The sequence below is a fragment of the Ylistrum balloti genome, unplaced genomic scaffold, assembly GCF_031769215.1.
Source record: "Ylistrum balloti isolate Yb309-2 unplaced genomic scaffold, AGI_CSIRO_Ybal_v1 Utg370670, whole genome shotgun sequence".
NCBI classification, from domain to species: domain Eukaryota; kingdom Metazoa; phylum Mollusca; class Bivalvia; order Pectinida; family Pectinidae; genus Ylistrum; species Ylistrum balloti.
Window position 1 is genome coordinate 27284 of NW_026782405.1, and position 23402 is coordinate 50685.

Consider the following 23402-nt stretch of genomic DNA (forward strand, 5'->3'; position numbering starts at 1 on the left):
CTATGGGGGGGGGGGCTTGAAATTTAATCCCCCAAAGAAGCGCCAACCATGAAAACTGTGAAATATTAGCCCTGTGGAATTACAGCATGTATGGCTGATATACTCTCAGTAACAAAGATAATTTGACATCAGTCTGTTATATTAAAAATAACCAGATAACATAGAAAATATGTGGTTGCCATGGAGACTGGGTGCAGAAGTACCATGTGACTTAACACAATCACTTGGTCTATAGTCACCTACAATCTGGACAATCAGAAAACCTTTGTTGGCCCGTCAAGAATGACATCTTAAAAAATATCTAATAAATTGGCCAAGTCTTTGCTGATTTATATTTTTGAATAAATGTAAAAATGTTAAAGGGATACTACATTCATAAGCAAATTTCTTAAAAAAAACCCTATTCCGATAAATATTTGGCATTTTGCCTTTCATAATTAGGTAAGGACTCTTTTCTTGATCAAATATAATCATTCCCAGTATTTAGATAACACTAATTACATTGGAATAAAATACCAATGTTTCTGTTTAATCCCCCTTTGGATATTTTACATCTTGAACTTTTATAACTGAATTTATGTTTTGTGCCTTTATCTCATTAACCTTGACTGAAAATCACGGGAGGAGAAACAAAGTTTTCCTGAAAGTCTCACTTAGGATGACTAAAGACATGCAGTTGTATCTGTCCTTCAGCAATCATAGCTCGGACACTCAAAATCATAAACAAGGTCACTTTATCAGCATTTCCATTTTTCTAAATAATTGTTAAATCTTGCTTTGATTCTTTTAAACAAAAGCTAATTTATGTGAATGTTTTACATTCTTATACTTGTTGAATATTCATGACAAGCTACACCACCAAGTTATCTCCCTTTGAAGGTAAGTTCTGCTACCAGATGTCAGCACCATGGTGTGTCCATGACAACATATACAGACAATACACTAATTTACGTGATGTTACATCCAAGGTAACTACCAAGTCTACCACAATCATAACAGACTCTACCACATTCATAATAGCCAGAAAGAAGAAGACCTACTCTTAGAAACGCTACCATACGAATTTGTTCTCAAGTTCAAAAAGTTTGGACGGGCTGAAATACATAAATTATCAGCATATACATCCATTCTTATGACACAATCTATTAAATCTTTTTCTTTGTATAAATCTTCATTTATTTTTTCTCAATATATCGCAAATTAAAAAAAAAAAAATACTAAAAACATTTAATTCACATATATATTATTATGTGTAATATATCATTTCAGTTCAGCTATATTTCAGTGAAACTGTAGAAAACTACTTATTTCTTAATTTTTTTTTTCTATAATTTGAAAAAAATAAATATAGAAATCCATTTTAAACCTGTATATATTTTACAATGACTTGCATACATGTTAAAGCCATTCTTTCATATCAACACACAAATGGCCGATGATTTGTTCATAATACTCATAAACTCATAACACAAATGATTTTATACAAAAAGGTTTAACAAGAATTTAAAACATTTTCCCATCATATTTTCCAGATCTTGATAAAAACACCAATATAAGCCTTGGTACATTGGTAACATATCTATTTACAACTGTAGTGTTTGGAATGAGTAAAAAGAACACAAAATTGGATTTGAGTTTATGAATCAATTTGCCATTGTTATGACCTTATTCAACAGCCAACATGAAGTCCTGACCAGGACAAGTTGTGTGCGTCGGGAAAGATTTGTGAAGACAATATCAGCCTATCATACACTGTTCCTAAAGCCTACTTCTGTCTGCCACCACAAAACTTGGTCTTAAAACAACCAGTAGTAGGGAACTCAAACATGAAGATCAGTATAGGGAGGTGAAGGTCAGTATAAGGATGCATGTGTAGGTCAGTTAAGGTAAGGTGAAGGTCAGTGTAGGTCAGTATATGGATGTATAGGTCAGTATAGGGAGGTATATGTCAGTATAGAGAGGTAATGGTCAGTGTAGGGAGGTAATAGTCAGTATATGGAGGTATATGGAGGTATAGGTCAGTATAGGGAGATATCACTATAGGGAGATAATAGTCAATATAGGGAGGTATAGGTCAGTATAGGGAGGTAATGGTCAGTATAGGGAGGTGATGGTCAGTATAGGGAGGCATAGGTCAGTATAGGGAGGTATATGTCAGTATAGGGAGTTATAGGTCAGTATATTGAGATAATGGTCAGTATAGGGAGGTATAGATCAGTATAGGGAGGTATAAGTCAGTATAGGGAGTTATAGGGCAGTATATTGAGGTAATGGTCAGTATAGGGAGGTATAGGTCAGTATAGGGAGTAATAGGTCAGTATATTAAGGTAATGGTCAGTATTGGGAGGTATAGATCAGTATAGGGAGGTGTAAGTCAGTATAGGGAGTTATAGGTCAGTATATTGGGGTAATGGTCAGTGTAGGGAGGTAATGGTCAGTTAAGGGAGGTAAAGGTCAATATAGGGAGGTATAGGTCAGTATAGGGAGGTATTGATCAGTACAGGGAGGTATAGGTCAGTTTCGGGAGGTATAGGTCAGTATAGGGAGGTAATGGTCAGTACAGGGAGGTATAGGTCAGTATAGGGAGGTAATGGTCAGTACAGGGAGGTATAGGTCAGTATAGGGAGGTAATGGTAAGTACAGGGAGGTATAGGTCAGTATAGGGAGTTAATGGTCAGCACAGGGAGGTATAGGTCAGTATAGGGAGGTATAGATCAGTATAGGGAGGTATAGGTCAGTATAGGGAGGTAATGGTAAGTATAGGAGTGTGGCCTGATATTTACAATTATCCTTTAACAGTATTTGGGATACTGTCAAATAAATATTTCAACATGTTTCCAATCGTATGACTTCATCGCAGACAAAAAAGTTTCTTATCACAGATTTAGTGTAAACAGATTCTCATACTGATTGTTAATCAAAAGAGGTTCTGAAGTTTGTTGTCAGTGCACTCAGGTTCTATATAGGTAGTCAATTTACAGACATTTCTCTACAGAAGAAATTATTCCAACAGATTTCCGATGAATCATCAGCATTTTCCTAACATAATGATTATGAAATTCTTCCTGGTTGTCATGGTTACCACGTGTGATGGCAGGACATAAGTATCATGAAGCACAACAACACACGCCAAGTCACACCTCATTGCAGTGTCGCGATCAGAACCAAAGAAGGAAACAAAATAAAAAGATGGATTAAAATGATGCCTTCTTAACAAATGGAACTGTAAAAATCTCACCTGTGATTGAACAAAGAGAAAAACACAGAAATATTAACAATTACAAACTGTCTCGCAAATGTTGCTTGGAAATTGCTGGGTACATTTGTTTATGGAAGCAACCTGTTGTTACAAATGTTGTTTTGTGACCAGTTCTAACACTGATATAAAAATCTTATCATCAGATTTTTAAAACTCTGTTTTTAAATCCCTTTGACAGATCCAGGATGGAGAACTGATATCAACACACTGTGAACAAAAGGTGGCCTCGAGGTCATCAGGCAATAAGGTTACTATACCCAAATGCAATAACCAAACCATCATTTTGTTCATTTATTGAAAAAAAAATTATTGCAGATATTCAGCTCTAAATTATTTTTATTTTGTTGCAATCTATCTTATACTTTACAAAGTTATAATTATCTATATTACATGTATCACACGCAAAGCAACCGTAACAAAAAACCATTGCCAAGGAACACTGCAGAAACACTCCTTTCATTCAAAATAGATGCTTCTTTATGAAGTTAAGAAGTGTCCACCTGATTTTGAGGAGTGGAGATAGCAGAGCATATTTTTGCAGAAAAAATGGATAAAAAAAATAATGAAAAAAGCAAACAATAAAGAAAAAATAAATGAAGCAAAAAGACACATCCAACCTGAAAGCTGTTTCATAACACTGCATTATCTGGGCTTTAACTGTTTTCTATGATTGAATATATGCTTAAAGAACTGTCTTTACATTTTAGAATAATTCAGAACAAACATCCTTAAATCTTTCCCGGTCAAACTTTTGATAATTTTGCATGCTGAGGTTTTCTGATGGAATAATTCAAAGCTTGCAAAGGTATTTAAATGAAATAATTTTCTGCACATCATTAAAAACAAAAAAGATAGAATCCCAATTTTTTTTTTTGCAATTAAGATTGTAACAAAAATTAGAAGAAAAAAATGAAAGTGATACAATATTCAGCAAACAAAAGATCCCAGAAAAAAATGGAGATTTACCCACCTAGAACTACAAAACATTGGTTAGTGAGTTCCTTGGCAATGGTTGCTAGGTCCATCCCAACCAGCGATCGAGATCGCTTACGAGAAAACTCACCAGGGTGCGAGCCAAGTTGTCCTGATGATAAAGAGTCCAGTGAGAGGTCCTGTATGCTGTCTGCTCGAAGCTAGAAAACCAGAAAACAGGCCTTATCAATTAATCCATAAGGATAGAAAGTTGTTTTTGTTGATAATTCACTTTACAGCATGAATGAAGATACCATGATAAAGTAATTCCATTTTGATGATTTAAATTTTTTTTTTTAAAAAGTCATACAGATTTATTCCAAAATTTATCTGACCTCATAAGCAATCACTGTAATATTGTTAATCTAGATCTCTACTGATGTCAGAGAAAAGTTTTATCAAATTCATAACAATAGTTATAAACACGGTACATCTGATGATTACTCATATCATTCTGATTGGTGACAGTATGTCAGTCATTCTGATTGGTGACAGTATGTCAATCATTCTGATTGGTGACAGTATGTCAGTCATTCTGATTGGTGACAGTATGTCAGTCATTCTGATTGGTGACAGTATGTCAGTCATTCTGATTGGTGACAGTATGTCAGTCATTCTGATTGGTGACAGTATGTCAGTCATTCTGATTGGTGACAGTATGTCAGTCATTCTGATTGGTGACAGTATGTCAGTCATTCTGATTGGTGACAGTATGTCAGTCATTCTGATTGGTGACAGTATGTCAATCATTCTGATTGGTGACAGTATGTCAGTCATTCTGATTGGTGACAGTATGTCAGTCATTCTGATTGGTGACAGTATGTCAGTCATTCTGATTGGTGACAGTATGTCAGTCATTCTGATTGGTGACAGTATGTCAGTCATTCTGATTGGTGACAGTATGTCAATCATTCTGATTGGTGACAGTATGTCAGTCATTCTGATTGGTGACAGTATGTCAGTCATTCTGATTGGTGACAGTATGTCAGTCATTCTGATTGGTGACAGTATGTCAGTCATTCTGATTGGTTACAGTATGGGTTACAGTATGTCAGTCATTCTGATTGGTGACAGTATGTCAGTCATTCTGATTGGTTACAGTATGTCAGTCATTCTGATTGGTGACAGTATGTCAGTCATTCTGATTGGTGACAGTATGTCAGTCATTCTGATTGGTGACAGTATGTCAGTCATTCTGATTGGTGACAGTATGTTAATCATTTTGATCGGTGATAGTATGTCAATCATTCTGATTGGTGACAGTATGTCAATCATTCTGATTGGTGACAGTATGTCAATCATTTTGATTGGTTGGTTACTGGGTGACACCAATGATTTTTGGTGAAATAATTAATATTTAGCCAGAAATGTTTTCAGATGAGAAATATTGTACAAGATTCCTTCAGTTCTTCATAATGTGGTTTACCTGTCCTTCTAATTTCATAGGTGAGAGAGCTCCCTGAAACAAAGACATGAGAAACAACATCATCTATTAAATCTTTTATACTTGATAAGAATTTTCCTTTCGATCTTAAAGCAAACAGACAAGAAATTAACTTGATTCAGGATTAGAATATTTTACCATTAAAATAATTATGATTTTTAAAGAAAGCTGAAAATATAAAGCTTATCTAGTTTCATTTAAAAGCAAAATAACCTGCGTAATTTGATACTGACTGAGGCAAAATAGTCACAGAGAACCACAATAATGTGAATCATGACATGTTATTGAAAACCACTTATACCAATAGATTGCAGATTAATATATTTACAGCGTGTATGTTGGGAACACTGGTCGTCTTACGTAGTCCTAAACCTGTAGATGCCGTCAGCTCCTTTACCGCTACATTCTGAAAATATATAAGTTTCCAGTAAATACAAGCAAACTTACGGAAAAGTCATTGCAGTTTAAACATTTTATTATCTGTAGCAGTAAAGGCTAAGACACAGATAGACAATGTGACCATTGAACTTCAAAAGATCTTGACCTTAAGCATATACAGACCTAAGTAATTTGTAGCTCCCAGACATCATTCAATTTTCCTGACATACCTTCTATGTGTAAAAATATAATGTACAAGGTGTCACGATGTGACCTTAAGTTTTCAGTAATACAGTCCTGCAAATAGTGCACAATACATAGTCTTGCAACCCCACACTCCTTCTGAGAACAAGATATATTACAAAGAAATTAAACCTCTGTGTAACCTTGACCTTGATGTAGTTGATATAGTTTGTTTCAAAATTGTTCTAAAACAATGTTTAGAGTTTTGTTACCTGTCTAAGCCTGTCCAGTGTCAGAATACTCTCTACACTGGAAATTCCCTTGATATACTTCTCTATGTAGGTTTCCCCGTCTGTGGCACTGATCTCATTCTGAGAGGCAGCCATTTGTGCTAAACTCTCCATATTCTCCAAGTCCTCTGATGCCTTTTGGAGAAAAAAAAAAAAAAATAGTGAAGAGGATTTGATCTGATCCTCTACTTGAAATGAACTTGACTTACAAAGAGTAATATGTTGATAATTTTAACTAAACTGTAATAGACATGGGTGGGCTTATAACCGAGCAAAGGCTTATCAAATACTCTGTAGATTATATTAGAACAAGATGTAATAATCCGACATAGGACAGTATTTATAACATTAAATAGCTGTGTAACACTGATAAATTAGTTACTACTTTAAGAAAACATGAAAGTATTCGATGGAAGTAAGAAATATATATCAGAAATAAGGGAGGTAACAGACCTTAGGTATGTTGGACACAACGTCATAGGTGACTCCACTAGCGAAGGATTTCTCTGCACCTGTGATGCGTTTTTTGAGTCGATCTGTAAGACTAGATATACTGAAGTTGTTGTAGATGTTGATACACATACGTTTACGTAACACAAGTTCCATATACGCGGGGTGACTCAATCGCACCACTGTCTTTAAGATAAGGTACACACGCTCGTTAGATTGTGTCACACGGTTCAGGTATGGGGAATCATGAATTGAAGAGTCCCAGGATGCAACAGCACATACCTGTAAAATTTAAATTATACATCAAAGTTCTTAATTTGGAATAATTACCATAAAAAGAAATACACATACTTCAATTTCTTGTGGCTGTGATAAAACAATAGTTTTAATTCATCTCAATAAATTTTGAAATTTTAATCAAATGAAATTTAACAAATACAAGAATAAAGATTTAAGTACATGATCAAGTCACACACCTGTGAATTGATATCAAGATAAATTTTAAGATTGAAACTACACCCATACATAAGGCTATTTAGAGATAATTTGAAAACTGAAGAGAGACAATAGGGTTTACCATAGAATCAACTGTATTGAATTGGCATGGGATAGAGCCAGCCTACTTTTAGGTTGACATAATGTTGATTGAATATTTTGTGCTAAAATCAATACTTGTTAGTATGCTGTATGATTTCTGGTTACCAAAGAGATTACAGGTGTACGTATGGTACCTTAATAGTTTCCACATTAGGCACCTCCTATCATATGTAAGTGTCATTACATGTTTTCTAGTTGAGAGTTCAGAAAAAAAACATTTAAGACAGACACATCATAAAATTAAAACATTTTCCTTGAGAGTAACATTATAACACTTAATGCTGATTATGTAAAAACACAAATTTACTTATTGTGACAAATATCCGGTAAACGGGAAATAGATTGATTCCCATAGCTCACCAAAACAAGGCTTTCCCTGTACGTAATATCTATCAACTATAGACCTTTGATGAGATCAAAATAGTGTTGTATCAACCAGGTAGAAAGATATCACCTGATTATGAGGTCAATATTTTTCTACCAGGTCAATATCATACCACATTGACATGTATTAATCAAAGGTCCTTAATCTTTATACTACATATGTGCTTGTAATGTGATTATCACCATGAATATATTTATGTAATAATCCTATGTTAAAATTGATATCATAATCAAGATGTCTGAATTAGAATATCACAAAAGCTACACACAATAGGCCAAAGAGTCCTGCATGGCTTAATTAAGCTCTTCATTTATTTAACAATGAATTTCAAATAATTCCTGAACTTATTTTCCTATTGGGTCCTAGCTTTGTGTTCAAACTGAAGTCAGATCCACTATTCATAAGATTTGCTTCAGACCGAACAATAACATTGTATGGAAGAAGGATTTTTAAGAAATTACATTTCCCAAATTGAGCCCAACTCCTCCATCCCCAGAGGGCAGGGATCCCCCATTTATACAATAGTGATTACCTTTCATCCAAGAATATATTAAAATTTAGGAGATATCCATTCATTACTACAGGTGGAGTGGGATATTAAAGAATTGACTTGATTTTCCAAATTAGCCCTGCCCCTACTGCCAAGGGGACAGAGATCTAACATCTGTATAAGACTGATCCCCATTTACCAAATAATACTTCAGACCAAATCTGGGCAATAAATATAAAGAATCTCCTATAATTCTCATATTGAGCCCCATCCTTCTGGCCCAAGGGATCCAAGACCTACCTTTTATACAAGACTGATCTGCCTTCACTCAAAAATGCTTTAGACCAGATGTGGGACTTATCCATTCATTTCTACAGGAGCACCAGGAATAGAATTTTGAAGAACTTGAAAAATTTGCCATTTTGGGCCAAGCCCCTTAAGCTCCTAGGGGCTGAGAACTTATATCTATACAAACTTGGTTTGACTTCCCCAAAGGATGCTTCTGACCAAATTTGGTCAAAATCTGTTCAATCGTTCATGACCAGTGGTTATTTTTAAACAGATAAGAAATTGATGCTGTGCCATGGCATAAGCTCAATGGTCCTTCGTCCAGGTGAGTTATTAGTGCAACAGCAGGTAATCATATACATGTGATTGAATAATGACTTAGGATTGGTTATCTCTATTTCACACAATATGATCTCACTAAAACATGCTTAAAGTCTTCTATCTATAACTTTGCTTCTTTAGAATTATTTTTCTATTTTGTTCCTTCAAAAATTATTGCTAAATTCAAATTACACTATCAGAGCTTCAACCATGACTTAAATGTAAATATCTGTTACTGATAAAATGTGATACATAAAATTCATACATTGAATTAAGAATATTGACACGTATAAATATATGTAAAATTTGTCAGTAAGGAAATATTAGTGATATACAGTGAATTATCGATACACATGTCATATTATTACATTGTCGGTTTTAGGGCAATGCAGTGGCAAGGCATTTGCATTTCCCCTGAATTCCCCAATCAGAGTGGGTCACACAAGCTTGAAACCTGTGAAAGTTGGTCTTCCCCAAGTTAACAATGATGTATGATGTAGGTTATTACAAAGGCAAAAGGACAGAAGTTGGTAAAGGGTTATTATAACAGGAGATGGTATAGGGTTAACTGTGATGTAGGTTATTACAGAAAGGCTAGGACAGGAGATGGTATAGGGTTAACTGTAGGTTATTACAGAGAGGCTAGGACAGGAGATGGTATAGGGTTAACTGTGATGTAGGTTATTACAGAAAGGCTAGGACAGGAGATGGTATAGGGTTAACTGTGATGTAGGTTATTACAGAATGGCTAGGACAGGAGATGGTATAGGGTTAACTGTGATGTAGGTTATTACAGAATGGCTAGGACAGGAGATGGTATAGGGTTAACTGTAGGTTATTACAGAGAGGCTAGGACAGGAGATGGTATAGGGTTAACTGTGATGTAGGTTTTTACAGAAAGGCTTGGACAGGAGATGGTATAGGGTTAACTGTGATGTAGGTTATTACAGAGGGGCTAGGACAGGAGATGGTTTAGGGTTAACTGTGATGTAGGTTTTTACAGAAAGGCTTGGACAGGAGATGGTATAGGGTTAACTGTGATGTAGGTTATTACAGAGAGGCTTGGACAGGAGATGGTTTAGGGTTAACTGTGATGTAGGTTATTACAGAGGGGCTAGGACAGGAGATGGTATAGGGTTAACTGTGATGTAGGTTTTTACAGAAAGGCTTGGACAGGAGATGGTATAGGGTTAACTGTGATGTAGGTTATTACAGAGAGGCTTGGACAGGAGATGGTTTAGGGTTAACTGTGATGTAGGTTATTACAGAGGGGCTAGGACAGGAGATGGTATAGGGTTAACTGTGATGTAGGTTATTACAGAATGGCTAGGGCAGGAGATGGTATAGGGTTAACTGTGATCTAGGTTATTACAGAGGGGCTAGGACAGGAGATGGTATAGGGTTAACTGTAATGTAGGTTATTACAGAGAGGCTAGGACAGGAGATGGTATAGGGTTAACTGTGATGTAGGTTTTTACAGAAAGGCTAGGACAGGAGATGGTATAGGGTTAACTGTGATGTAGTTTATTACAGAAAGGCTAGGACAGGAGATGGTATAGGGTTAACTGTGATGTAGGTTATTACAGAAAGGCTAGGACAGGAGATGGTATAGGGTTAACTGTGATGTAGGTTATTACAGAAAGGCTAGGACAGGAGATGGTATAGGGTTAACTGTGATGTAGGTTATTATAGCAGAGCAAGGATAGAAGTTGTTTACAATTTTGCAGCTTTGTTACAACATGTCCATATATAGGTATATCTGCTGTATGATACAAGCGTACTTCTTTCTTTTTAACAATAGATGTTATTACTTCGAGTTTAGTCAAACTTCCTTATCAAAGTCCGTGGTCTGCTGAGGGTCCTACTGAGTTACAGAACAGTTCCAGATAAACAGGGTCTACAAGTGATCAGAGTTCCAGATAAACAGGGTCTACAAGTGATCAGAGTTCCAGATAAACAGGGTCTACAAGTGATCAGAGTTCCAGATAAACAGGGTCTACAAGTGATCAGAGTTCCAGATAAACAGGGTCTACAAGTGATCAGAGTTCTAGATAAACAGGGTCTACAAGTGATCAGAGTTCTAGATAAACAGGGTCTACAAGTGATCAGAGTTCTAGATAAACAGGGTCTACAAGTTCCAGATAAACAGGGTCTCTAGATAAACAGGGTCTACAAGTGATCAAAGTTCCAGATAAACAGGGTCTACAAGTGATCAGAGTTCCAGATAAACAGGGTCTACAAGTGATCAGAGTTCCAGATAAACAGGGTCTACAAGTGATCAGAGTTCCAGTTAAACAGGGTCTACAAGTGATCAGAGTTCCAGATAAACAGGGTCTACAAGTGATCAGAGTTCTAGATAAACAGGGTCTACAAGTGATCAGAGTTCCAGATAAACAGGGTCTACAAGTGATCAGAGTTCCAGTTAAACAGGGTCTACAAGTGATCAGAGTTCCAGTTAAACAGGGTCTACAAGTGATCAGAGTTCCAGATAAACAGGGTCTACAAGTGATCAGAGTTCCAGATAAACAGGGTCTACAAGTGATCAGAGTTCCAGATAAACAGGGTCTACAAGTGATCAAAGTTCCAGATAAACAGGGTCTACAAGTGATCAAAGTTCCAGATAAACAGGGTCTACAAGTGATCAAAGTTCCAGATAAACAGGGTCTACAAGTGATCAGAGTTCTAGATAAACAGGGTCTACAAGTGATCAGAGTTCCAGATAAACAGGGTCTACAAGTGATCAAAGTTCCAGATAAACAGGGTCTACAAGTGATCAAAGTTCCAGATAAACAGGGTCTACAAGTGATCAAAGTTCCAGATAAACAGGGTCTACAAGTGATCAAAGTTCCAGATAAACAGGGTCTACAAGTGATCAGAGTTCCAGATAAACAGGGTCTACAAGTGATCAGAGTTCTAGATAAACAGGGTCTACAAGTGATCAAAGTTCCAGATAACAAAGTTTGACTGGTTAAGGTATATAATTCTGATGTGTTTATAGACGAAGAGTATGTAACAGTACACAGATCATTACAGTACTTAAACAGAATTTGGATGATGTGAGTTAGTGCACTGACAAACTCTGTTATACCTACTTATAGTGTAAATGTCATTAGTTTCAGTATACCACTCAATAAGGACTGGTTAGAGCAATCACTCTCTAGCAGACTGTCGACGGTAACTATATATAACAAGCATGGGAGTAAAACGACAAGAGTCTCACTTCACAAATCATAACCCTGCCATATCTTGAACTTCAATACCTAAATTGACAACTTTCGGAGACAATATGATCCTAACTAAAATCCCATCTCCTTAGATGTTTGCATGTTGATTGAAAAAATCCCATTAACTGCTTACCGTAATATTCATGGTTACTGCCAAACATAATATCCAGCAAATGGTTTTACTGTGAATCTGAGGAAATATTTATCATTTCCCAGTAGATACACAAACTAAAATATATCACAGCAAAATTTAACAACTATAAAGTACAGCTGAGATTTTTACAGGGGGACTTTTCTCAAAAACCCTGTCATATCAGGTTTTGTTAATTAAGGCCTTTTGTTAGGTGACTTTTTTGATAAACATTGTTGTGAATATGTAGACCTTTGTCAGACCTATGTCATACAACCATTGCCAAGAAATTTGGGTTATGTGATTTTTACCAGATAACCTATGACATGTAACCTACATCTTGTGACCTTTGACTAATAACATGCAAATGGTGACCTGTCATTTGACCTTGACCTTTATCTAGTGACTTATGAGAAGTGATCCACATCTAATGACCTGTTTCATGTGACTTACAAATAATGGTCTATGGCTTCTGACCTTTGACATGTAAATTTTGCCTGGTTTACAGTTCTGATCTTGCTCTCTGTTGTTATTGATTTATGACATGTGACCTATGACATGTGACCTTTGACATGTAAATTTTGCCTGGTTTACAGTTCTGATCTTGCTCTCTCTTGTTATTGATTTATGACATGTGACCTATGACATGTGACCTTTGACATGTAAATTTTGCCTGGTTTACAGTTCTGATCTTGCTCTCTGTTGTTATTGATTTATGACATGTGACCTATGACATGTGACCTTTGACATGTGACCTTTGACATGCAGACTTTGCCTGGTTTACAGTTCTGATCTTGCTCTTGTTCGTTATTGGCTTATGACATGTGACCTATGACCTTTGACATGTAAACTTAGACTGATCAGTACCTATCTTGCTCTAGTTTTCTAACATCATGTTTGAGATGTACAATATATGTAGCAATTCTGTTGAATTTCCCTGACACCATTTTATAATTGTACAATACTGACAGAAAAAAAGAGGTTAAATTGTAAAATGGTGCATCAGATGATTCTTTTGTTTTAATGGGCTATTTAAGATTGTGAAGGTATAGTTTGACTATAGGTTAGTATTATGTACTAGGTTATCAGTATCATACATCTATCCTGCTAGGTTATATAATTACTATCACACCACTCAGCTTAACTGTTACCTGAAGTCTATTATTCTACAATACAAAACAATACAATCATTAAATTTTCAGATCAATTGTCTCATTTTTCTTGATTTTAAAATTCAATTAATGCACTTCCACTTTTTTCATATCTATCAACACATCACACATAATAAATCTAAGCTCCATCTATGAAATTCTTTTAAGTTCTGACCAGAAAGTAGCTTGGTTTGACTATTTTTCTCTGAATCTTGCATGTCATCAAATGTATTTGGCTCTCTAAACCCTCAAATAATCCAAGCGGCCAAAATACCATCACTAGGTCACGGATGTGAGCTCTATACATGGCAACAAAGAAGAATTTGCTTGCAATCCTACTAAAATGAAATAAGTCTGGGTGGGCCTATTAGCAGGCATGGGCTAATCTCCAGATAAATATAGTAAAACACTGTGTATAGTTTCCTCTAAGTCCTAATTACAGTTGTTAAAACAAACACTGAAGCCACGCTTACATTATCTTTTTCGGTGAATGTTTTGATGATAGGAAGGTTGACAAAAGTGGAAGCATGTTCTTTCACTAAAATGGAATTAACACCCGCAGCCTGGAATCCTTCTTTGACTCCTGATGTACTCATATCATCCGCTGAAAGATAACATTTGGCTTTTATTAGAATTACAAACAAAGGAATCCATGGGATCATTCAGAAACTCACAGAAAAATCTTTAAAGGGCTTCTAGCATCTATAAATAATTTTGTATGAAGCATACATCAAGTTACCATGAAAACATACAGAAAAACCACAATTATGATTTACAAAAAAAAAAACAACAGAGTTTTCAGCTGAATTCAATTTGAAAATTGTTTAAGAGTCATACTAGTGAATAGCACTTTTTTCATATAAAATTATTAGAACCTCCCTCGATACATTTTACACAAACTTACATTTTTAATCTTAGGAAGTAGGAAGTAAAAAAGTATTCAATCTAACATTAACTCCCTCCTCCAATTAAACAAAGTTTGGACAAAAGAAGTGAGTGTTCCATAATGGTTCATCTAACAAGTTAGGCTATGATCTCGACTTTAAAATGACGCTTGTTTTGTTCTTGTTAATTATACAAAATTCTTTCATCTAAAGAAACAGAAATTAACATTTTAATTTGTCTTCTGTCAATTTGTTGTTGGGAGATGTTGATGTTGGCTTCAGAAGTTGTGATTGTTCACATTAAACAAGTTTTTCTAACCACCAGCAATAGAATGTTTAACATCAAATTCATAACTGTCTACAATAACTTGTACATCTTAATTTCAAAGAGTTATTTCCCTTGAGATAATTTTTATGCTATCTCGTAGTTTTAATTCTATGCTCATTCTTCAGTATATCAGGAATCCATTGGACCTAATGGATTACCATGTAAACAACTGTTCCCTTTAACTTTTCGTTCTCCTCCTGAATATATTTTTTTAAACTGTATACTTTCAGAACCTCCCAGCAACTTCCATCAAAACTCACCGTTTAGATCTAGAAACAGTACTGGTCGGTGTTCCTCTAGATCCTCTGGAGCCTCACCGGAACTGACACAAAACAAAACATAATGGTCGTATTATTTGATGAAGTCATATTTTTACGTATTAACTAATGTCACATGACATTAATCACAGAATTCAATCGTATGAATAAATTGATCTTCAATTATTTTTCATTTCATATGACTAAGAGAATCAAGGTAAAGGTTTGATACTTTAGTTATCAGCCACTTGCCATTAGTACATACATCCTCATTTATAATAAATATTTATAAAGGAAACATTTTTAAGTATCTCAAGATTTTATTCACTTACTGAATAAAATCATCTGATTTTTTTAGTTTCAAAAACTTCATCAACAATTTAAGACTGGTTTTATGATAATCAATAAAACAAATGTGATGAACTTTCAGACAAGAAAAATCAAACAACATGGTTTAAGGTTTGAGGAATTACCATTCTGCTGGTGCCCCAGGAATACCACTTCCGGGACTTGGTACCATGACAGCATTTCTCTCGTCTGTCAGGGACATCCACTGGTCCATCAATGCTCTCTCTCGATCCACATCAGAGTCGGACTTATCTAAAGATATTTATATTTTGTTGTAGAAGTAAGGAAAGGTTCTCAATCCAAAACCAACAAAAACCTTACTAGTCAGCCCTACTGTAAGTATGTAATACTGTATCAGTAAAATGGTCTTAGAACATTGTTTCATAATTCAATTCTGACACAACCTTTCAAGGTTAAAACCATTTATAAATATCACATAAAAATATGCAGAATTCTTTGATCTAAAATCTTATTTGTTACATCTTATTTTAGTGGTTTGACCATTGAATCTACAGGGCAAACATTTCATGTTATAAAGTATGTCATTTTTTGATTATCAACCATTTTACAGAGTTGTTAAGACCTGGAGTTATCAATCATATATCTGGACAACATCATCTTCTATCGTAAAATCAGATATTTTCACAATTCTCAATTTTCGTAGTTTTTCAGAAATACACTTTTTATTAAGTATTGCCCAATAAATCCACATTACTGATAATAAGAGATAAAACTTTTTGACAAAAACTAGCTACTCAACTGATAATTACTTGTTCCCAATATATCCTTGTACAACTTGCGATTAAAAATGACCAAATATGGAATTGCCTGTTTTAGTGAATGGTTTATAGTCCTATATACACACACCCAGACAAATTAGGTCTAACCATCAACTATATACCATAACTCTTATTTGCTGAAAAAGACACACTATTGTAGGATTAACTGGGATTTCACATAATGCATGTGATGATAAAAGATTCCCATCTTTGGGTCTACAAATGAAAAATGTACCGATATGACCTCAAAAATAATTTGTCTGCATGCATGTTTGACGAGAACAAACCAGCTATTAAAGAATGTTTAACAAACATATCTTTCTTATTGGGAAGATTTACTGTTTGTCCTTCGTTAACTTGTATATAGTTGAAACTTGTTATCTCATTTTCTTATAACTCAAAGACGCTGTTTAATATGAAGTATTTTGTCAGTTCCATCCAAACTTTACACTTAATTATTTGAACTTAAATCAAATACTTGAATAACATAAAGTTTTCCCATGATCCTGTCAATTTCAAGAAAACGAGGTTTGACTATGGACTCCATAACTCTGGGTTTTTGTATTTTGTTAGGCAGCCTTCATTGCTTCATGCATTTTTTGATTCTACAGTTTTCTAAGTGACTTTTAGGAAAACTGTTCTTAGTATGTTAGGTTTTTGAAAGTTTCATACCAAATATTTTATGGAATTTTGACAGATCTATAAGGGAGACTGTGATGTACCTTGCTTATTTATGAGTTTCTGGAGTTGTTCATTCAAGTAATCTTTCCTTCTAGCCAGCGCATCTGACCACCTGTCCCGCAGGTGTGCGAGGTCAACCTCCTGGTAACTGTCCAGACCTTTCTGAATTTTGTTGCGTATGTAGATACAACCAACTTGTATAGATGATACAGAGTCACAGATAAGTGGCAGCGTCCCAGAGTTTGCTACTGGTTTTATCCGTACAAATACTCGCCGAGTATGACCCTGAAACAAAGAAATTTGTCTCCAAAATAATGGTATGATCTAACCAAGCATCTATCCTACAATCTTTACACATGTTTGATGATGAGGTTTCATATGGTATTGTCTTCTTGGCTCAAATTGATTGCCAATTCTTTGAAAAAATGAAAGGTCTCAATTTTTATGGATAAAATATTTTTAAAAACACAATTTCTTTTCATGAAATAAGAGTTACGTCCCCTTACCTGCTGTAACTGAAACACCCCAGCAGATGGTACCTCTGGTTTGGGTTGTACTTCAACAGGAACATACTCCCCCTGGTGGTTAAGTTCGTGAACTTCTGTCCATAATTCTATCTGTCTCATCACCTCACTCCATCTACAATCATAGAGGCCAATTGCAGGCTACTCACCACGTACTTACAATCAACATGTACATACAAAGTTAATGTATATAAAGCATTTTCAGACAATAAAGGTGAATTTCTGGTAATATGGTATCCATACAAAACGATCAACAAGAGTAGTAACAGACATCTGGCTCCTGTATCTCACTCAAATCCTGAGCTATAAATTGATATTTTTTGTTAGGTGCGTCTAATTGATCAAATAATTTATCTGAAATTTAAACAAAAAATTCAAGTCTGACTTTCACCTTTGACCTGGTGACCTTGCCTTGTAATTAGGAGACTTTTTATTCAAGTTCAACTGATTATGCATCAATACATCATGAAACTGAACAATTACTTGTAAAATATTTCAAATATGACTTCCAACTTGAGCAAAAGTGTTTGCCTTTGAAATATTTCAAATCCCATCTTGACCTATGATCTAATTACCTTTACCTGTCGGCTACTCATTTGATTTTTACCAATTCTACATTATACATAACAAAATGTCTGTTAATGAAATATCTCATCTGACCTTGGACCAGATGACCTTGACCTGTATTTAGGTGACTTCTCATTTGATTTCAGTCAATTATTTCATGTCACAAATAAATATTCAGCAGTAACATTGACAAATGATATATTTTTGCTCTACTTTCCCAATTTGAATTTTTGTTTTTTAACATTTCCAATTAAAAAAAAAATTGTTTTTACATTCCCAATTCAATTTACAGTAATGATGACCTTGATCATTGACTTGAAAAGTCATCCTAAAATAGCACTTCCTGCCAAGTTACAATGGGTGAAGTGTAAGTGTAAGCATTCAAACAGAACAGAAGATATTTTAAAAGAAAAAAAATCACGCACGCACGCACGCACACACACGCACGCACACACACAATCTCACACGTACACACACATGCACGCACGCACACACACACACACACCGTGGCACATTGCATTTTTGGTGTAAATATTAATTACAGGTTGCTAATGTATTGTTTACATTTACATTGTAAAAGATATAATACACTATTTATACATTAAATCACATTTAATAACTAGAATTTAAGTAACTGGTAACAAGCTATATATACAGGTAAATCCTACATTTATTGGTAAATAACAGGTAACAAGCTATATATACAGGTAAATCCTACATTTATTGGTAAATAACAGGTAACAAGCTATATATACAGGTAAATCCTACATTTATTGGTAAATAACAGGTAACAAGCTATATATACAGGTAAATCCTACATTTATTGGTAAATAACAGGTAACAAGCTATATATACAGGTAAATCCTACATTTATTGGTAAATAACAGGTAACAAGCTATATATACAGGTAAATCCTACATTTATTGGTAAATAACAGGTAACATGCTATATATACAGGTAAATCCTACATTTATTGGTAAATAACAGGTAACAAGCTATATATACAGGTAAATCCTACATTTATTGGTAAATAACAGGTAACATGCTATATATACAGGTAAATCCTACATTTATTGGTAAATAACAGGTGACATGCTATATATTAATATAACATATATTGATGGGTACATTGTAAATATCAAGCTACTTCAATTAAACTGTATATACAGTAAAATATTATAGCTGTGATCAGTCATTAAAGAATTCAGTATCTATGATCGTATTCACCACCATTCTACAAATGATCATTTTTAGATCAAATGTTGTAAGGTTGGTGCTATGTAAGTCTGATTAACACCACTCCCAGATTGTGAGAGAGAAAAGTGTTACAAGTAAAATACAGGATTTGTTTTCTTTCCTGTAATCCTGTTATTCCTGTTAAACAGCCACATTGAGTAACAAGTAATACCTCTGATGGCTGTAACACTGTATATGTGACAGTGTGTAACACATGGCCACTGATGTATGTCCTGGAGACAACACTGTGACAGAAGGAGATCCACGGAGAAGAAAACCCAACACTTTATAACATGTCTGAAATCTCAGGAATGTTGAAACTTAATGTATATTTTTTACCTCATTACTAATGACCTCTCTGGTAACGTCCCTGACCTTTTTCTTATTACCAACCTTACAGGTAATGTCCTTCATCCAATTACTTACCTCACTGGTAGTGTCCTTGACATAATTTCTTCATTACTAACCTTTGTAGTAATGTCTTTGACCTTATTTCTGACCTAAACAGAAACATCTTGAACTTTGTTTATTACTGACCTTGAAGGTAATATCAATGGGCTAATTACTGATATCCTTGACCTTATTACTGACCTGTCTGCTAAAGTCCTTGATCGAGCTATAATGTTGTCCATTCCGTTGTTTACCAGACCAAACCCTGGACTTCGATGCCCCCAAACTTCTATTGACAGTGCTCCTTCAGAACAGTGCTCAATAAACTCCTCCGTAATATAAACCTTAAAATCCTGCAAAACAATGTTCACCACCATCAGATCACAATACAACAGATGCCAAACAATTTGTCTCGTTATGAAAAACTATAAATACATGTATTCCATAGCTTGTGATATCTGTTAATGATTCTTTACTTACATATATCCTTTAGTCCTCATTATGTTGAGCACTTTTTAAGGAACTCTACAGAATACCCAGCAGTCCCTCTACCTTCTTTATATCTGAGTGAACACCTCTCAGTACTAGGTAACTAGAGTCTCAGAGTTTATAGCAAAGCCTGTTTGTTTGGTTCATTGCTCCATGAGCAGCTAGGGTCATACAAAGGCAGTGTATCCTATAGTAGTTGTAATTAGATCACTGAACATAACACTGGAGGCCCATCACACATCATCCAGAAAATTGAGATTTAAGTGTCTTGCCCAATGATACAGCAATTACAGCCCAGGCCAACCGAGGTTACCATGCCAACGCTTTAGACCACAGAGCTAACCATTATCATCCCTGACATTGTCTTTCCACCAAGGACACTTCTTTGTCACAGCTTTGTTTGACAATAACTTGAGCTGGGATTTGTTTGACAATGGTTTGTGAGATTTTGTTTGACAATAACTTGAGCTGGGATTTGTTTGACAATGGTTTGATAGATTTTGTTTGGTTTGTGAGATTTTGTTTGACAATGGTTTGTGAGATTTTGTTTGACAATAGTTTGTGAGATTTTGTTTGACAATGGTTTGTGAGATTTTGTTTGACAATGGTTTGTGAGATTTTGTTTGACAATGGTTTGATAGATTTTGTTTGACAATAGTTTGTGAGATTTTGTTTGACAATGGTTTGTGAGATTTTGTTTGACAATGGTTTGTGAGATTTTGTTTGACAATGGGTGTTGGTCTGTTTTACAATCATCACATAAAACAACATGCAATGATTGAACCCAAATATTGCTGAGAGAAGACCAGGAGATATTTACTATTGGGAAACATTTTTAATGTTAATGAGGGTTTACTTTTCAAATGTCAGGAAAATCACAATGTACCTAATAGTAAATGGGGAAATAAAAAGATTTCACAAATATAGTAACAGCTAGTGACTGGTGGAAATTGACTAGATTTTATCAGGACTTAAAGAATGTTTTATTTAAAAAAGATGTAAGTATTCTTAACCTAATGCTGCCAATTGTATATAAAATAAGAAAGAGAAAAAATAAATATGACACCTGGTGCTAATCAGACCAGACCAAGTCATTAAAAATGATAGAAATAATAAATAAAGATTGGGGAAGAAGTTTGATATATTTAGTAGTAATTGTTAATGCCCGTATACAATTATCATGCTTATCATGGGTTAAGATTAAATTTGTATTTTTTGATAAAATAGTCGCACAATTTATGTTACTTATATAAGCAAAGCACATTTCTAGTAAGTCTTACAATACAATTAGATACTGCCTTATTTCAGGGATTAAATGTCAATAAGTACCTGGACTCACCTTGGTCACAGCCTAAATTACAGCGAAATTTATACATAAATATCTCCTAACCCTGGTGTTCATTTTAATCTTTTCTAAAATGAAGCATAATTGTAAAAATCTTATTTCACCTTACTATTAGGAGAAAGTTGTTCAAACCTTTTGTTTACAAAACTTTGGTAAATCAACCTTAAAAGGATTATCCTTTAGACAAATCCTGTAAATCGATATGTCACGAGGTATTGTGATTACACCTCCTTGTTCATAATAATATCTATATCACTTAATAAATAGTTGACACATTTACAAACGTGATGAAAATCCATTTCTCTATGGGTTACATGTTTTATCCACACATTACATACAATTAACATAAAGAATACCTTTATCCCCAAGAATGACAGACCATTTAGCTTTCGAGTTTGAACATGTAGAACTCTTACATTTTCATGATGCTCAAAATTTGTGGTCTTATGAAAAAACTTTTTTGTTTTCACTCCTGATGTGATGAAAAAGTAACGCCTATAAAATTTACTATTACCAAAAAAGTTTTATACTTTATTCTCTTGTATTTATAAAAAAAAATTGTGGATAAATAAAAATCAATGGAAATAAAAATCCATGGAAATAAATACCATCGAAATGAATTTATGTTTATACAGATAAAACCAATTTTTCTGCATCCTTTTTGGTTTTTACCTTCCATAGCACAATCCAATTGTAGCCTTACCTTGCTGTGCTGAAATTTGAATGATATGCTGTCGGATTTCTTGTGTGCCAAAGAATCAGGATGTATCTCAGGAGGAACCACGACTGTGTCTTCATTGCCCCAAAAAGTGTACTGACAGAACACAAAGTTGGATAGGGCAGGAGGCAGCCCCTTGGCTCCAGATATACAGATCTGAACATAGAATACAGTAAACATTTAAACAAGCTGGATAGAAAGGGTGGGCTGAGATTAATTACCAAAAGAAGAAATAACTGAAAAATTAATCCAAACCATCATTGCAGTCCCAATCCCCATTTGGTGGAGCAAGATCAAAGACCAAAGTAGAAATTATTGATAGATTTACCATAGGATATCCAGTCCCCACTTGGTGGAGAGAGATAAAAAAATACTAAAAGGGGAGATAACTGATTAATCTACCCTAACAACCATCAAATATCCAGTTTCCACTTGGTGGAGAAAGATGAAAAATACTAAAAGGGGAGATAACTGATGAATCTACCCTAGCAACCATCAAATATCCAGTTTCTAATGTGTGGAGAAAGATTGAATACTAAAAGGGGAGGTAACTGATAAATCTACCCTAATAACCATCAGATATCCAGTCCCTACCGTGTGGAGAAAGATTAAACACTAAAAGGGGAGGTAACTGATATATTTACCCTAATAACCATCAGATATCCAGTCCCTACATTGTGGAGAAAGATTAAATACCAAAAGGGGAGGTAACTGATATATTTACCCTAACTATCATTGGCGATCCTATCCCTACTGGGTCAGGCTCTGCGGTTTCCTCTCCATCATCGTTTGTATCAGCATATCTATCCAGGAATGATCCTCCTAATTTGGAGATCTCTACATGTAGTTTTCCAGCAATCTGTAGAAATAAACATTTTGAATTTTTGTATATTTATCAGACATCAACCAAAGTGAACTTAATCTCTGTGCATATCACTCTATAAGCAGATATTGGGAGTCAGACAATGATACACTAAAACACTCCTATTACATACAAACTATTCCTTGTATTACATGTAATTAAAAACCCTAATTCAGCTCCTGAAAGAAGTAGGTAACCAAAAGTATACAAATGACCACATTATGATATACCTCTCCACTATCACCTGAAACACTAACACATATTGTTGGTAACTGCAGGCCAATCAAAACAATGGAGACGTGAACCAAAGTGTTGCAGTGTGATAAAAAAGTTCACAGCCCTGAATATATTTGATGGTCACAACATTGCTTTATAATGAATTACTACCATACAAAATTTGGTAATTGTATATAAGACAGTACCTATATTTGA

General features: G+C 34.8%; 1 protein-coding gene across 1 annotated transcript in view; it reads right to left on the reverse strand.

Annotated features, from left to right (window-relative positions):
• Positions 1–23402, reverse strand: part of LOC132557431 (kinesin-like protein KIF13B) — a 307507-nt gene that overhangs the window by 6967 nt on the left and 277138 nt on the right. Inside the window, exons 21-34 of the mRNA XM_060221917.1 lie at positions 22833–22967; positions 22094–22264; positions 19758–19909; positions 17346–17478; positions 16881–17124; positions 15505–15631; positions 15035–15096; positions 14036–14166; positions 13563–13577; positions 6980–7258; positions 6509–6661; positions 6004–6081; positions 5658–5690; positions 4323–4392 (exon numbers count right to left, since the gene is read on the reverse strand). Of these exons, the coding sequence (XP_060077900.1) occupies positions 4323–4392; positions 5658–5690; positions 6004–6081; positions 6509–6661; positions 6980–7258; positions 13563–13577; positions 14036–14166; positions 15035–15096; positions 15505–15631; positions 16881–17124; positions 17346–17478; positions 19758–19909; positions 22094–22264; positions 22833–22967 (1783 nt within the window). The remainder of the gene's footprint in view (positions 1–4322; positions 4393–5657; positions 5691–6003; positions 6082–6508; positions 6662–6979; positions 7259–13562; positions 13578–14035; positions 14167–15034; positions 15097–15504; positions 15632–16880; positions 17125–17345; positions 17479–19757; positions 19910–22093; positions 22265–22832; positions 22968–23402) is intronic.